The sequence below is a fragment of the Podarcis tiliguerta genome (genome assembly GCF_965153285.1).
Source record: "Podarcis tiliguerta genome assembly, chromosome: 16".
NCBI classification, from domain to species: domain Eukaryota; kingdom Metazoa; phylum Chordata; class Lepidosauria; order Squamata; family Lacertidae; genus Podarcis; species Podarcis tiliguerta.
In genome coordinates, this window is record NC_139549.1 from 15,875,455 (window position 1) to 15,889,841 (window position 14,387).

At 50.0% G+C, this 14,387-nt stretch overlaps 1 protein-coding gene across 3 annotated transcripts; it reads right to left on the bottom strand.

The window, feature by feature from the left end:
- Positions 1 to 1,027: 1,027 nt before the first annotated feature.
- SLC25A45 (solute carrier family 25 member 45) lies at positions 1,028 to 14,357 on the bottom strand. 3 transcript variants are annotated; one of them, XM_083417116.1, is made up of 7 exons: positions 14,338 to 14,357; positions 11,661 to 11,754; positions 10,554 to 10,597; positions 9,701 to 9,772; positions 6,500 to 6,685; positions 3,910 to 4,177; positions 1,028 to 2,457 (listed from the first exon to the last, which is right to left on the bottom strand). In XM_083417116.1, exons 2-7 carry the CDS (start codon positions 11,695 to 11,697, stop codon positions 2,189 to 2,191), a joined length of 876 nt encoding a protein of 291 aa, XP_083273242.1. In that variant the 5' UTR covers positions 11,698 to 11,754; positions 14,338 to 14,357; the 3' UTR covers positions 1,028 to 2,188. The 3 variants fall into 3 exon arrangements, with proteins under 3 accessions (XP_083273242.1, XP_083273240.1, XP_083273241.1); XM_083417114.1 differs by lacking the exon at positions 14,338 to 14,357 and adding an exon at positions 13,025 to 14,294; XM_083417115.1 differs by lacking the exons at positions 10,554 to 10,597; positions 14,338 to 14,357 and adding an exon at positions 13,025 to 14,295.
- Between the last annotated feature and the right edge of the window lie 30 nt (positions 14,358 to 14,387).

Consider the following 14,387-nt stretch of genomic DNA (forward strand, 5'->3'; position numbering starts at 1 on the left):
GTCTCCTTCCTAGCCCACAGCTGCTAAGCTGCCTGAGACAGAATTGGGCCCTTGGTCCATCTAGCTCAGTACTGTCTGCACTGACTGGCAGCTGCTTTCTGGGATTTCAGACAGGGTCTCTCTCAGCCTTATCTGAAGATGCCAGCAGGGTTTGAACCTGGAGGCTTCTGCATGCAAGGCAGAGATGCTCTGCCTCTGAGCCAACATGCTTCCTTATCATGTCCACTGGTAAGGATGGAAGAAACATGGCAAGGATGTACCCCAGGAAAAAGTATAGAGTAGACCCCAATAGTGTGGGAAATCAATTGCAATTCAACTTGTGGCTGACAGCAGAAGAGAAATGATTTGTAGCTATAGCTGCCCATCTGAATGTAGCCTAAAAAAACTTTTTTTCCCCCTGTAAAGAAAATTGGCTTCTTTTCCACAGGCTTTTTGCTCTGCTCAGCATTTCCTAAGCTTTCAAATACCTCTGATGATGCAGCAACGAGGTGCCTGGTGGGATTTAAGAACGATTTGAGGAGGTGCATTGTGTTCAAATTTATGGCATCGGACCTTTGCCCTCAGTCCAGTAGCCCTCATTGTCCTTCCGCTCCCACTGAGCTTCCTCCCGGTTTCAATAGGAAGCTGGAGGCGGCAGATAATCACTAGCTGCATCCACACCCTCCTTCCCACTCCGCATCCAGGTTTGGGAAGTGGGGCAGGCGTGGCATCAGCTCAAACCCTTACCCAGCCTGTGGTTTCCTATGAAATGCTGTCCAAAATCCTACAAAGCCACTGCCAGTCAATATAAACAGACCAAACAGAGGCAACCCCAGGCTACCTGACCGCCAAGTTTTGTTGCCCACTATTGGTGAGATGGGTTGTCTTTCCATCTTAATTTAGAGTGCTTATTTATTTTTGTTTGTTTGTTTATACATTCATTCATTCATTCATTCACATCTATCCAAATGTTATGGCAAAGCTGTGTCCTCTTTTCCAGTGATGAAGGAATTCCTGTGTTTTAGCAAGGCAGAACGGGCCACTCTGGGATATTTTATTTGTTTATTTCATTGCATTTATATCCTACCAGTTTCTCCAAGGAGCTCAAGGTGGCATACATGGTTCTTCTCCTCAACGACAACAACCACCCTGCGAGGTAGGTTAGGCCAAGAGGCAGTGACTGGCTCAAGGTCAGCACCCAGTGAGCTTTGTGGCCGAGCGGGGATTTGAACCCTCGTCTCCCAGGGCCTAGTCTGAACCTCTACACCATACTGGATAAGGCTGCTGGCTACATGATTGCTGCCATCTTTTAAAAAAAAAACCAGGTAGGTAGACCGCCCATTAATAACCTAGTGCAACAGATTTGAGGGGGCAGTGGGTTGGCAAGGTTGAGACTGAGCCCCCACCCTCGTGCGTTTTTCTCCCTGAAATGTACATAGAGTTGAAGGAGGAAGTGGGGAAGAGTGGCTCTCCTTCCCACTTCCCCTCTCAGCTCTATGTGCTTTTCAAGGTTCAAGAGTGGTGCTACAGGCTCCTACGTTGAGGGAGTTGAGGATGCTAAGCCAGGAGGAGACTGAGAGATGGTATGAGAACCATCTCGACTATCTAAAGGGCTGTCCCATGGAAGATGGGGCAAGACTGTTTTATGTCGCTCCAGAGGGTGGGGTCCGAACCAATGGATTCAAAACGACAAGAAAGGAGATTCCATCTAAACATCAGGAAGAACTTTCTGACTGGAAGAGCCGCCCGAAAACGGGAAAGACTCCCTCAGAAGGTGGTGGACTCTCCTTCGCTGGAGGTTTTTTAAACAGAGGTTGGATGGCCTTCTTTAGCTGCGATTAGTGCATTGCGGGGGGGGTGGACTAGATGCCCCTTGGAGGTCCCTTCCAACTCTACCATTCTATGACTCCGAGTGCACCCACTTCCTCTCTTTCTGTTTTTCCAGAGGAGGGGGAATAGCAGTGAGCAGAGGCAGCGGTGCCCACAGCACTTGCTCAAATGTGCCAGATGTGCCCAAGAGTCTAAATTGCTAATTGGTTTGCCCAGAGGTGGTCAATGTCTTTGAGCTTTCTTTGGGACCAGGACCCACCCAGCCTGCTAGGCGCCACCTCTGCCCCGAGTTTCTGGGCTGCAAGATGCTGGTGCGAAAGCCCTGAATAAGATGAGGAAGGACGGCAACGCCAGCCCCTCCTGAGGATGCAAAGGGGGTTCAGCCGAGAACCTTCAGGAGAGTCTCGTAGCTCAGGAAGGTGATGGCGTTGACTGGGAAAGCGCGGAGGCTGTTCAGGGCCAGCCCCTTTAGGAACACCCGCGGGCCTTCCTGCCGGGCACTGGTGAGGATGCAGTCCAGGATGCCTCGATACGCCACTCGCTTCACCCCGTCCATTTGCAAACGAGCCTTCACCACATCCATTGGGGTCGCCAAAGCCCAGGAAACCGTCCCGGCGCAGCCACCGGCAAGCAGAACCGTGGCAGAGCCTGCAAGGGGTGGGGTGGGGGGAGGCAGGCAAAGAGCACAGCATGGGTTGGGGGCCTCTCTTGTGGAGGAGGAAGCAGGAGGGAGGGATAATGCTCACTAAAACAGGGAGGGCAGCAGATGTCAGGCTGGAAGGAACTATTTTGTTTTGTACGAAAATCCCAAGATTCACTGCGTGTAGCCAGGCGGTCAAGATGCGGACTTGAAATTAAGGGATTGGAGAGCCCAGCAGTTTGTGTGGAGCCCTGGAGCTGAACTGAGCTCACAGTCCTCACACACATAAGACAAACCTGCTAGCCCCTCTAGTCCACAGTGGGCCAAATACCCCTGAGAATCTAGGAATCTATAATAATAATCTAGGAATCTAGATCAACTGCCTGTGAACCTGGAGGTTCCATAAGAACATAAGAAAAGCCTGGATGCTGGGTCCATCTAGTCCAGCGTGCTGGTCTCAAAGCAGCCAGCCAGATGCCCCAATGGGAATGCCCCAAGCAAGACCTGGGCACAAGAGCCCTCTCCCTCCCTCCCTGAGGCTTCCAGCAACTGGTATTCAGAAGCATTTCTGCCTCCGACTGTGGCGGCAGAGTATAGCCATCCCAGCTAGTAGCCATCGATAGCCTCCCCTTCCTCCATGATTTCTTTCTAATCCTCCTATGAAGCCACCGAAGTTGGTAGCCATCACTGCCTCCTGTGGCAGGGAGTTCCGTAGTTCAATTATGCGCTGCGTGAAGACGTTGTCCCTTTCATCCCGTCCTGAACTGTCCAACATTCAGCTTTGCTGGATGTTCCCGGTTGTTATGAGAGAGGGAGGGAAAGTTTTCTCTCCCAGCTTTCTCCATGCCATACATATGTTTATACTTTTCTATCATTGTTAGGATATTGAGGTTCCATTCCACCTTAAAAGGAACAGACATGACTGTTGTATGTCACATGTCTGTTTACGTTCCAGCACAGTTTGCTGGGAACTTCCGTTTGTGTATAGCTTTTGCCTTAAGCTTCCTGCTCTTGGACATGAAAGAGAGCAGACATGTTTTCTTTGTCCTGAACTATGCTGAATAAACTGCTTGTAAATATGCTTTACATATGCCTCTGTCCGCCACTTCTGTTGCGTGTTATTCACTCTGCTGGTTAAGGTGTGCTCAAGTTTCTGAAGGCTTCTGAAGCTGTGAGTCGCTGTTTGATGCTGTTCCAAAGGACCGTAGTTCGCCTGGCCGCCGGCCGGTGGGCTAGAGCCAGCTGGGGGCCTGTGAATCGCCCCCGTTCCCTTGGACACATCCCAACAGTCATGGCGCCTTTTACTTGGCTTTTCGCCAGACTAAAACACAAACACTCCTTGTTCCCCTCCGAGCTCCAGCTTTCTCCGATATTCCAGAGGAACAGGTTCCCTGAGAGCCTTAGGGGATGTGCAGAGGTGGCCCACCCACCAGGTCCCTCCAGCGCTCTTTGTATCTCACCTGGCTCCTGTGCTTCTGCAGTCAACGCCCTGCAGAACATTGCGTAAATCAGGAAGTACATGCCCATGGTGGGGGTGTCGCGAAGCACCAGCGCCGTAACCCCACGGAACAGGCCACGGGGGCCTTCCTCCCGCAGTAAGCTGGCAGCGCAGTGCACTGGACCCCTGTACTGTGGCTGGGGACCCCCTGGCCGGTCTCTGCGTCCGTACGGGTGGGTCTGGTTCTGCAGCCGGACTTTGACGAGATCCACGGGGGCCAGGACCACAGCCTGCGTCAACACAGGGAATGGAGGGGGAGAGAACAGTTTATTTGCTGTCTATCACTACTTTTGTTATGTTTGCAATTATGTGTATTTTTTACATTTGGGCATGGCTTGAGCTACGGAAAGGTGGCATACAAATAAAATTATGAATGAATGAACAGGAGGGAGAAAGGAAATGGGCTGCAGTGGAACAGGAAGGGGGGGCCACTTTCCACAAAATTTAGTCCAAGGCTGGTCCAAGGCACACACTTCCACCCCCATCCATACATCCCACGGGAAACTATGAAAGGCTCATTATCATGGTGCAGCAATACAACTGCTAGTACGTTTGCAAAGCTAAGCAGGGTCCGGTATGACTTCAAATTGGATGGGGGACAACACGTTGAGATTCCAGCATTGCAGGGGTTTGGACTGGATGGCCCTTGGAGTCCCTTCCAACTCTACCATTCTAAGATCCTATTGTTATATGAATGTGTTGTTAAAATTCTTTGATTGGTATTAAAATTAAATATGTATAATGAGAAAAGGAAGCAAAATTAACCAACTGACAAAAATGGCATGTGGGAGTGTGTAAAAAAAAATATCTTAATACACATAGTTGTGTGACACCGCAAGGTGCAAAATATTATCAAGGATCTACAAAGACAAGTTTCTCCAGAAGTTTGTCCTTTCTCTTTTGGATTTGGAAGTGCTTAAAGAGAATTGTATAAAAACAGCACTGCAGTGGCCTCTTTAACACCTCTGAAATTAGATAAGATCTATGAAGTCAGAAATAGTAACTGCTGATCCTGTGCCAAAAATGGCAGAGAGTTGGTGGCAGATGTGATACAGAGCTCAAGCATTTTGGGAAACAGTTCTCCAAACCCCAAGAACCCTTGTCTTTTTAATTCTGTTCCAGATTTAGTCTCCGATATGGTTTTGTAGCCCCAGATTGCCAGATGGATCCAGTTTGGGCTTGTCACTGGACCTGTAAGCAGATACCTCAGCGAACAAGAATGTCTGGGGAAATTATGGGGTGCTATTTTATCTCTTATATTTATGACCTTCTCTAAAACTTTAAATGCACCTGAGCATGTCAGTTAGACATGGAGCCCAGGAGTCGTTTTGAGAAAGAACTCTTTGTCTTGGGTTATGACCAATTTGAAGAGTAAATTCCCACAAGGAGGTTAATATTCTGCCTATCGCACAACGTATTTTATCTTACAGAAAGGTGGCTTTTATGTGGACCATATGCTTCAGCTTTCATATGGCTTGATACATGCATCAAATAAAATGTGTAAAATTAGAATGAAAAAAAGAAAAAAAGATTAATTCCTAGAGAGGAAGGGCAGCCTCCAGAGATGGAAATGGCTTGAGCAATTGATACAGCTCATAACCAACTGAAGAGCATCGTAATGGGGAAATTGTGCGGCTGTTTCAAGAGCTGAACAGGGAAAAACATGGAAGGAGGATGTTTTAGAATCATAGGCCTGTAGAGCTGGAACCCTAAGGGGGCATTTAGTCCAGCCCCCTGAAAAGCAGGAATCCCAGCTAAAGAATAGCTGACAGAAGACCATCCAACCTCTGTTTAAAAACCTCCAATAAAGGAGTGTCCTGATGTTAGTAGCACTCAAGAGTAGACCCACTTAAATGAATGGGCATCACTAACACAGGTCCAGTGATTTCCATGGGTCTACTAGTAGTAGAATTTAGCTGATATGCCCTACTTTCCTTTCCTTCTAATGCAAAGGTTTTCCAGTCCAAATCAGTTTCATGGGCAAAGTTTCCAGGCACAGAGGTCTCCTGGTGGCAGTAGATCTGCCCCCCACCCCATTATGGTGAGATATGTTGCACTTGTATTCAAAATTATAGCAGTTATTTCCCAATTTGCATCTATACCACCTTCCGATGGAGTCCATTCCACTCTCGAACGGCTTTTGCTGTCTGAAAGCTCTCCCTGATATTTCGTCAGGTTCTCCTTTCTTGCAATTTGAACCCACCTTCTGTGTGATATTTCAAGATGGAAATAAAATCTCTTCTCAATCTCCTCTTCTCCAGGCTAAAGATCTTCAACTCCCTCCACTGTTCCTCATAAGGCTTGGTTTGCAGACCCTGGATGATTTTTGCTGCACACCTTCCAGCTTGCCAATATCCTTCTTAAAACTGTGGTGCCCAGAACTGGACACAGGGCTCCAGGTGGGGTCTGACCAAGGCAGAACAGAGCGGTGCTATGACCTCCCTTGATTGGGACTTGGGCATGAAGTCATGCAGATCCCAAAACCATGCAAACTGAGCAGAGTCACAGACACGCTCATATGCTCAAGTCAGGTGGGGCTACCTGCTCCTTACCTGCACCAGTCCTGAGAAGCATCCAGCCGCGTAGACATGGGTGTAGCTGGGGGGGTTGGCGCTGCGATCGCGGTGGTGGGTGCCGCACAGGTAGAGCAGGAAGTTGCTGTAGGCCCCAAACGCAACAGAGTTCACCATGGCCACGCTGAGCAGCGGGAAGCTCATGCCTTTGAAGAAGCCAAGGATCTGCAAGGGAGAAGCGGGCAGGTGAGCCCTGCGGGGGGGGGGGGGGGGGTCTAGATGATGCTTAGGGTCCCTTCCAACCCCACAGCCCTATGCTTCTATGAGCTGGGGGTGGCTCCAGAGGCTGGCTGCGGGGGACCATGTATGCCACCTTGAAGAGAAAAAGGTGGGCTACAGATAAATAAACTGGGGATTTAGCCAGAGGTAAAGGGACCCCAGGGACGCGGGTGGCGCTGTGGGTTAAAGCCTCAGTGCCTAGGGCTTGCCGATCGAAAGGTCGGCGGTTCGAATCCCCACGGCGGGGTGCGCTCCCATTGTTCGGTCCCAGCGCCTGCCAACCTAGCAGTTCGAAAGCACCCCTGGGTGCAAGTAGATAAATAGGGACCGCTTACTAGCGGGAAGGTAAACGGTGTTTCCGTGTGCGGCTCTGGCTCGCCAGAGCAGCGATGTCACGCTGGCCACGTGACCCGGAAGTGTCTTCGGACAGCACTGGCCCCCGGCCTCTTGAGTGAGATGGGCACACAACCCTAGAGTCTGTCAAGACTGGCCCGTACGGGCAGGGGTACCTTTACCTTTAAAGGGACCCCTGACCATTAGGTCCAGTCGTGACTGACTCTGGGGTTGCGGCGCTCATCTCGCTTTATTGGCTGAGGGAGCCGGCGTACAGCTTCCAGGTCATGTGGCCAGCATGACTAAGCTGCTTCTGGCCGCGGGGATTCGAACCACTGACCTTCTGATCGGCAAGCCCTAGGCTCTGTGGTTTAACCCACAGTGCCACCCGCATCCCCAGAGAGCCAGAGAGCAGGGGGTAAAAAGCCCTGCACAGTGGTTCCTTCTGACTCCCCACTCCCCAATCAAACCTCTCCCCTTTTGGGTGAATTTATCAGCAAGGGCTGAGTAGCTTATGGTAACTGGGATCCAACTAGCCCTGGTTGGAGGGGCTCTCACTGGAGGAGGAGGTCAGCAGTCAGTCCCAGCTTGAGCCTTTGGTCAAAGTGAGTCAGGATACACTGTCAGGTTCTCCTCCAAATCTCCAACACCCAGACCCTCCAGTGACAGTCCTGGATTTACAGAAGCCCTTGTAGCTTCTGATTTCATACCGGAATGTCCTGCTTCTCCTTAGGAGATGGACGCCCCATTTTTCATAAGAGAAACATTGGATGGTATGGTAAAGGTAAAGGTACCCCTGCCCGTACGGGCCAGTCTTGACAGACTCTAGGGTTGTGCGCCCATCTCACTCAAGAGGCCGGGGGCCAGCGCTGTCCGGAGATACTTCCGGGTCACGTGGCCAGCGTGACATCGCTGCTCTGGCGAGCCAGAGCCGCACACGGAACGCCGCTTACCTAGTAAGCGGTCCCTATTTATCTACTTGCCCCCGGGGGTGCTTTCGAACTGCTAGGTTGGCAGGCGCTGGGACCGAGCAACGGGAGCGCACCCCGCCGCGGGGATTTGAACCGCCGACCTTTCGATCGGCAAGCCCTAGGCACTGAGGCTTTTACCCACAGTGCCACCCGCATCCCTACGGATGGTATGGTAGGACATCCCTATTTTCATCAGGGACATTTTGTAGGGTATGAACACCCTAAAGGGAGCCTGCAACCAGTGGTGGAGGAAGCCGCTGGGGCACCTGGGGCAGCACACCCAGGAGCGGGACGAACCCACAGGGCCTCTGGAGTTTGCCTTCCTCTTCCCATTTGGCCGCCCTACAGCTGGGGGGGAGGCAGCAGGCAGGCCGTTTGGGCAATGCGGAGCCTGCACGCGCCCAAGCCACCGCGTGTCTCCTGGGAGAGATGCGTGGCTCAGACGCGCTGCAGGCTCCGTGGTGAGTGCTGCCCAGCATTTTGTCACCACCCTCAGTGGTGACACCTGGGGCAGCCCGCACCCACCACACCCCTTCCTCAGCCGCTGCCTGCAACTCATGGGGAGTAGCAATGTTTTGGGTACCTAGAGGTTGCACCTAATGTTAGTCACACACAAGACTAGACTTACATAAATGAATGGGCATCACTAACACAGGTGCAGTGATTTCCATGGGTCTGCTAGCATTGGAATTTAGCTGAGTACAATCACTTATGCCCTACTTTCCTTTTCTTGTAATGCAAAGGTCGTCCAGTCCAAACCAGTTTCAAGGGCAAAGTTTCCAGGCACGGAGGTCTCCTGGTGCCAGCAGATTCCCCTCCATTATGGTGAGATATGCTGCACTTGTATTCAAAATTATAGCAATTATTTCTCAATCTGCATCTATACATATCAATTAGCAGCTGCAAATTTTGTAAAAGCCTGTGTCCTCTCTTGTCTTTCTCTTCCGGTGATGCCTTGCCTTCCACCCTCTCTTCTGGCAAAGTCACCCCTCCCAAGCGATCTGTGGGGCAGGCCCCTGTGATGATGTCAACTCTCCCAAGAAATTAGATAGGCAAGGGTCAGGAATGGGGCTGTAGAGTCAAGAGGCAGCACTAGAACTGCAAAGAAATAGACAAGCTTAGGAATTTATTTCTGGGGTGGGGAGTGGAGATTATTCCCAAATTGGGCATTTGGGGGAAATATTGAATATTAATATTAAAAAGCAAAATAGTTATATGTACTTGTCTATAAAAATAGTCATATGCCTCTGTGTCATAAAAATATATCAAAGCAGTTTACAGCAATACAAACATAAAACCATGCAAGAAAAAAGCATTAAAAAGTTAAAAAGATACATCAAATAATCATTGTAGAATAATGTGTTCTTAATTGCCTGGGTAGGACTGGAGGAATAGAAATGTTTTCAGCACACATTTAAAAGTTGGCACGGAAGGCGCCTGCTAAATCTCTAGTGGCAGAGAGTTCCACAGAACTGGGCAAATCATATTTCCTTCTTCGTAATAAGTGATTTTGGGGGGTTAAATTTGCATTCTAAAATTATGCTGTTACAAAAGACCTTGGTCTAAATCTAGCGGTTTAAGATTAGGCTGGGTTTTAAAAGGAGGTGAAAGCTCAGAGGTGAAGTCTGCACTGCACACACAACAGAAAGAGGCTCACCGTTTCCTCACGGTACGTCCTGACCACACAGTCCAAAACGTTCTGGTATCTGGCCTGTGTCTGCAACCGCACCTGGAACGGAAGAAAAGCCCCCGACTCAGGGCCAAATTAGCAGCCCCAGAGTCTCTGGGAATGTCCACTACCTGAAACCCTAGGCAGCCACTGCTGCCAGTCAGTGCAGGCAATAATAATAATAATAAATTTTATTTATACCTCGCCCTCCCCGGCCAGAGCCGGTCTCAGGGTGGCTAACATCAGTAAAATTACAGTAAAAAATAATGGGTGGGGGGAACCAATTTAAAATACAGGTTAAAATGCAATTTTAAAAAGCATCCTCATTTTAAAATTAGCCCATAAAGTAGCCAATACTGAACTAGAGGAACCAATGGTCTGGGTCAGTATAAGGCAGCCCTGGAAGGCTATTTCCCATCCACTGGTAACTGGAGAGGCTGAGTCTGGGACCTTGTCCATCCGACACGTGGACTCGACAACTAAGCCAGGGTGCCACAACCCCAGTGAACACGCCAGTTTCTGCTTCCCCACAAAACTCCACTGGCCACCAATCCCTCTGGGGAGAAAAGAACTTTGTTGGGGATGAGTTTCGCTGCCGCAACCCAGCATGCTGCTCTGTGTGGATTCAGTGCCCGTTGCATGCTATGCCACAGTTGCAGCTAGCACAGAGCCTCAAAAGCAGCCAACCTCTTTGGGCATGCACCTCCCCAACACTTCTGGCTACCATCTCCCTCCCTCCCACCTGAGACCCATCTCCTTCAGGCCTCCCCCAGGGCTGGAAGTCCTCCCCACCCCTCCCCTGCCTTAAGCATTTCCAGCCGCCTCCCCCCAAAGAAATCACCTTCACCGTGTCGACTGGGTGCCCCAGAACCAGCCCTGCTGCCCCTGTAGCAAAAGAAAAATTAAAAAGGAGGAATTAGTGGGGTCGCTGTTAGGGTGAAGAGGCTCTAGGCTGGCTTGGGGAGAGAGAGGGCAGGGTTGACGTGTTGCTTCTGAAAAAAAGCATCTCTGAGCAGCCGCGGAAAGCAAAGTTGGTCTCGGTTTCATTTCCCTTGTCTGTAAACCAGAAATGAAAAACGCCCTGCTCCAAAGGGTTGTTGTGAGGAAACAAGGGCCGAGTTGTGAGAAGCTGGGAGCAGCAAAAGACAACTTATCTTGTCCTCCCCCAAACCCGATCCTATTTTCTTTCACTTAAAGGTAAAGGGACCCCTGACCATTAGGTCCAGTCGTGGCCGACTCTGGGGTTGTGGCGCTCATCTTGCTTTATTGGCCGAGGAAGCCGGCGTACAGCTGCCAGGTCATGTGGCCAGTATGACTAAGCCGCTTCTGGCGAACCAGAGCAGCGCACGGAAATGCCATTTACCTTCCTGCCAGAGCGGTACCTATTTATCTACTTGCACTTTTACATGCTTTTGAACTGCTAGGTTGGCAGGATTTCTTTCACTTAAGTCATTGCATTTTTACCCCACTCTTTTTCTAAGTGAGTTTAGGGCAACATGTGTATATGAGGGGCAGGGTTCCCCTCCTTTTTATCCTCCTAGCAACCCCGTGAGGCGGCTCAGGCTGAGAGGGGGACTGGATCAAGGCCAGCTGGGGAGCGTTGTGGGGTTGGATCGATGCTGCCTCCCCTGGGTCCTTCGTCTGATATTCGAGACACTTCTGCAACAGCTCCGTAGGTTAAAGCGTGGAGCTGATAACGCCAAGGTCACGGGTTCGATCCCCATATGGGCCACCCGCATATTCTGGCATTGCAGCGGGTTAGACTAGACCCATAGGAACCCTTCCAACCCTATTAACTCTATGATTCTATTCTTCTACACACACACACCCTGCCCTGCTGGATCATAGGGTCTTCCATGCTGGAATAGGGATGTGTCCCTACAACAAAGCCCCCCACGTGTGTGTGTGTGTGTGTGTGTGTAAAGGGAAGAAGGAGTTCAGATCTTACCAGAAATCCATCCTGCAGCAAATTCTGCACCGGACATCGGAAAAGCTTCTGGAAGTCTGGGCGCATCGCAGAGGGATGGGGTGGGGGCCAAAATCTGGTCAAAGGGAATGCACTGGTTGAGTTGCCTTAATCTTTAACCAAATGCACACCACAGGGAGACACGTTCTCCCACCCACCCACCCACTTGAGATGGACCATTAACCAGGCAATCTGGGCTGAACTGACCAGGGTGCTGTGCTGGGACCCAGAGGCATGGCTCCTGCAGCAGCCCCACAGCAGCAACAGAAGTGGGGAGGACAACCTCTTAACACTCTTTCGGTCACCCCACCCCAAGAAGGATATCGTAGAGCTGGGGGGGGGGGGAAGATCAGAAAAAGGCAGCCTAAACCATCAAGGGGGTAGAGCCATTCCCCTATGAGATAAGGCTGCAGCATTTGGGACTCTTGTTTGGGGAAAAGGCAAGCAGGAGATGGCACGATCATGATTCACAGCATGTAGAAAAGGGGACAGAGAAAAGGTTTTCTCCCTTTCTCATAACACTGGAACTTGTGGGCATCCAATGAATGTTGGGAGGTTCGGGGACAGATAAAATAGAGCCTTCCTTCACACAGAGCGTAGTTAATCTGTGGAACTCACTCCCACAAGATGGCCACTTCAAAGATGGGACAATTCATGGAGGAGGAGAGGGCTCCTAGCCACCATGGCTATGCTCAGCCTCTGCAGTTGAAGGCAGAAATACAGTGGTACCTCGGGTTACAGACGCTTCAGGTTACAGACTCTGCTAACCCAGAAATAGTACCTCAGGTTAAGAACTTTACTTCAGGATGAGAACAGAAATCGTGCTCCGGCGGCGCGGCGGCAGCAGGAGGCTCCATTAGCTAAAGTGGTGCTTCAGGTTAAGAACAGTTTCAGGTTAAGAACGGACCTCCGGAATGAATTAAGTGGTACTTAACCTGAGGTACCACTGTACTTCCAGATACCAGTTGCTGGAAACTCCTGTCTTGTAGCCTAACTACCTTACAGGGTTGTTGCATTGTTATTTTTTAAATCATTTTTGGGGAGGGGAATCTCTATGGAGGAAGGATAGGATAAAAACTGAAGAGTAAGAATCCTGATAAATAAACCAGTTGCCTTATTAACTCTGGCATGTTACTCAGTAGGTTTCTCATTAGCTCTTAGCTCGAGGACACAAGAAGAGCCTGCTGGATCAGGGCCAATGACCCACCAATCCTGTTCTCACAGTGGCCAAATAAATGCTTGTGGGGAAACCTGCAAGTAGGACCTGAGTACAAGAGCCCCCCCCCTCCTGCATTCTCCAGGAATCGTTATTCTTTTCCGTCTACACCTTCTGTCCTTTGACTCACCTGGGCGCTGGGATCCTGGCCCCGCCCCGCCCCGCCCCCGCAGTTGCTGCTTTCAGCTCCAAAGGCCGGATCCCCCTTGCAGAGGCTGAAAACCCACCCCCCACCCCAGCAAAGAAATAATCCCTTGTCTCCTTGTGGCTTCTCTCCCTTCCCAGGATTAAATATTCACTGCTGTTAACCTTTAGACCAGGATCGGACACGACTTGCTAAGTCTGCTACTCTTTTCGCTGGATGCTTCCAATCTTCCAAGCACTGTCATAACGAGGAACACACCTTTGCCCCGAGATCGACGAAAGATCTGATCTAGCGCGCTTGACTTACATTCAGTAAATTGAGCTTTTGAGAAAAGGCTACGCTGTGTTAATTTTACAGGCAGTAAAAACGTCTGAAAGTTTTGCCGGTAGCCAAGAGAAGTTGAATTGAAATTATTTCTTTTTTTTAGGAAAAATAAAAATTAACTGTGCACTCAGTGTGTTTTGAAGGTCAGTTCAATCCAATCATGAGGATAGATAGGAACGGAAAATAAAACTGCAGACATAAAGATGTGATTATACAAATCTCTGGTGTGACCCAAATTTTGAATCCTGTGTCCAGTCCTGGTCACCTCACCTCAAAAAGGATTTTGTAGAGTTGGAAAAGGCCCAGGAAAGGGAAACCAAAGTGATCGAGGGGATGGAATAACCCCCATGAAGAAAGGATGCAGCGTTTGGGCATTTTTAGTTCAGAGACAAGGCGAGTAAAGAGATAGAAGTTTATAATATCATGCATAGGCTGCGGAAAGTGGATACTGTACAGAGAAGTTTTGCCGCCTCTCTCATAACACTGGAATTCATGGGAATCCAACGCAGCTGAATGTTGGAAAGATCAGGATAGATAAAAGAAATGACTTATTTATGTAGCACATAGTTGAAGTGTGGAACTCGCTCCCGCATGAGACAGTGATGGCCACCAACTTATATGGCTTTAAAAGAGGACTGGTCAAATTCATGGAGTGGCTATGCTCTGCTGGAAATCACAGGAGGGGATTGTGTTCGAATCCTGCTTGCCCACGTGCTCCATTCTAGGGAAGAGCCTTATGGAATATCTGAAGCAGGAGATACACACACGCGCAAAATCGCAAGTGTTCCTCGCTTCACACGTTCAATGATAAACGGGCGGGGTGCGTGGAAGCCAAGGAACGAAAAAAATCCGTTGAGCTCGATGGGCAGAGACTCTTAAAGAGAAGGCAAATGCTGCTGCAGCTGGAGCCCCGTCTTGGAAAGCTCTTCTCTCCACGCGGCGCCCAAGCGGCTGCCCGTTCCCCAGTTACCTACCGTAATCCCCTGATTACAAGCGCGGTACAAATCACCCGAGCCAGCCTCCC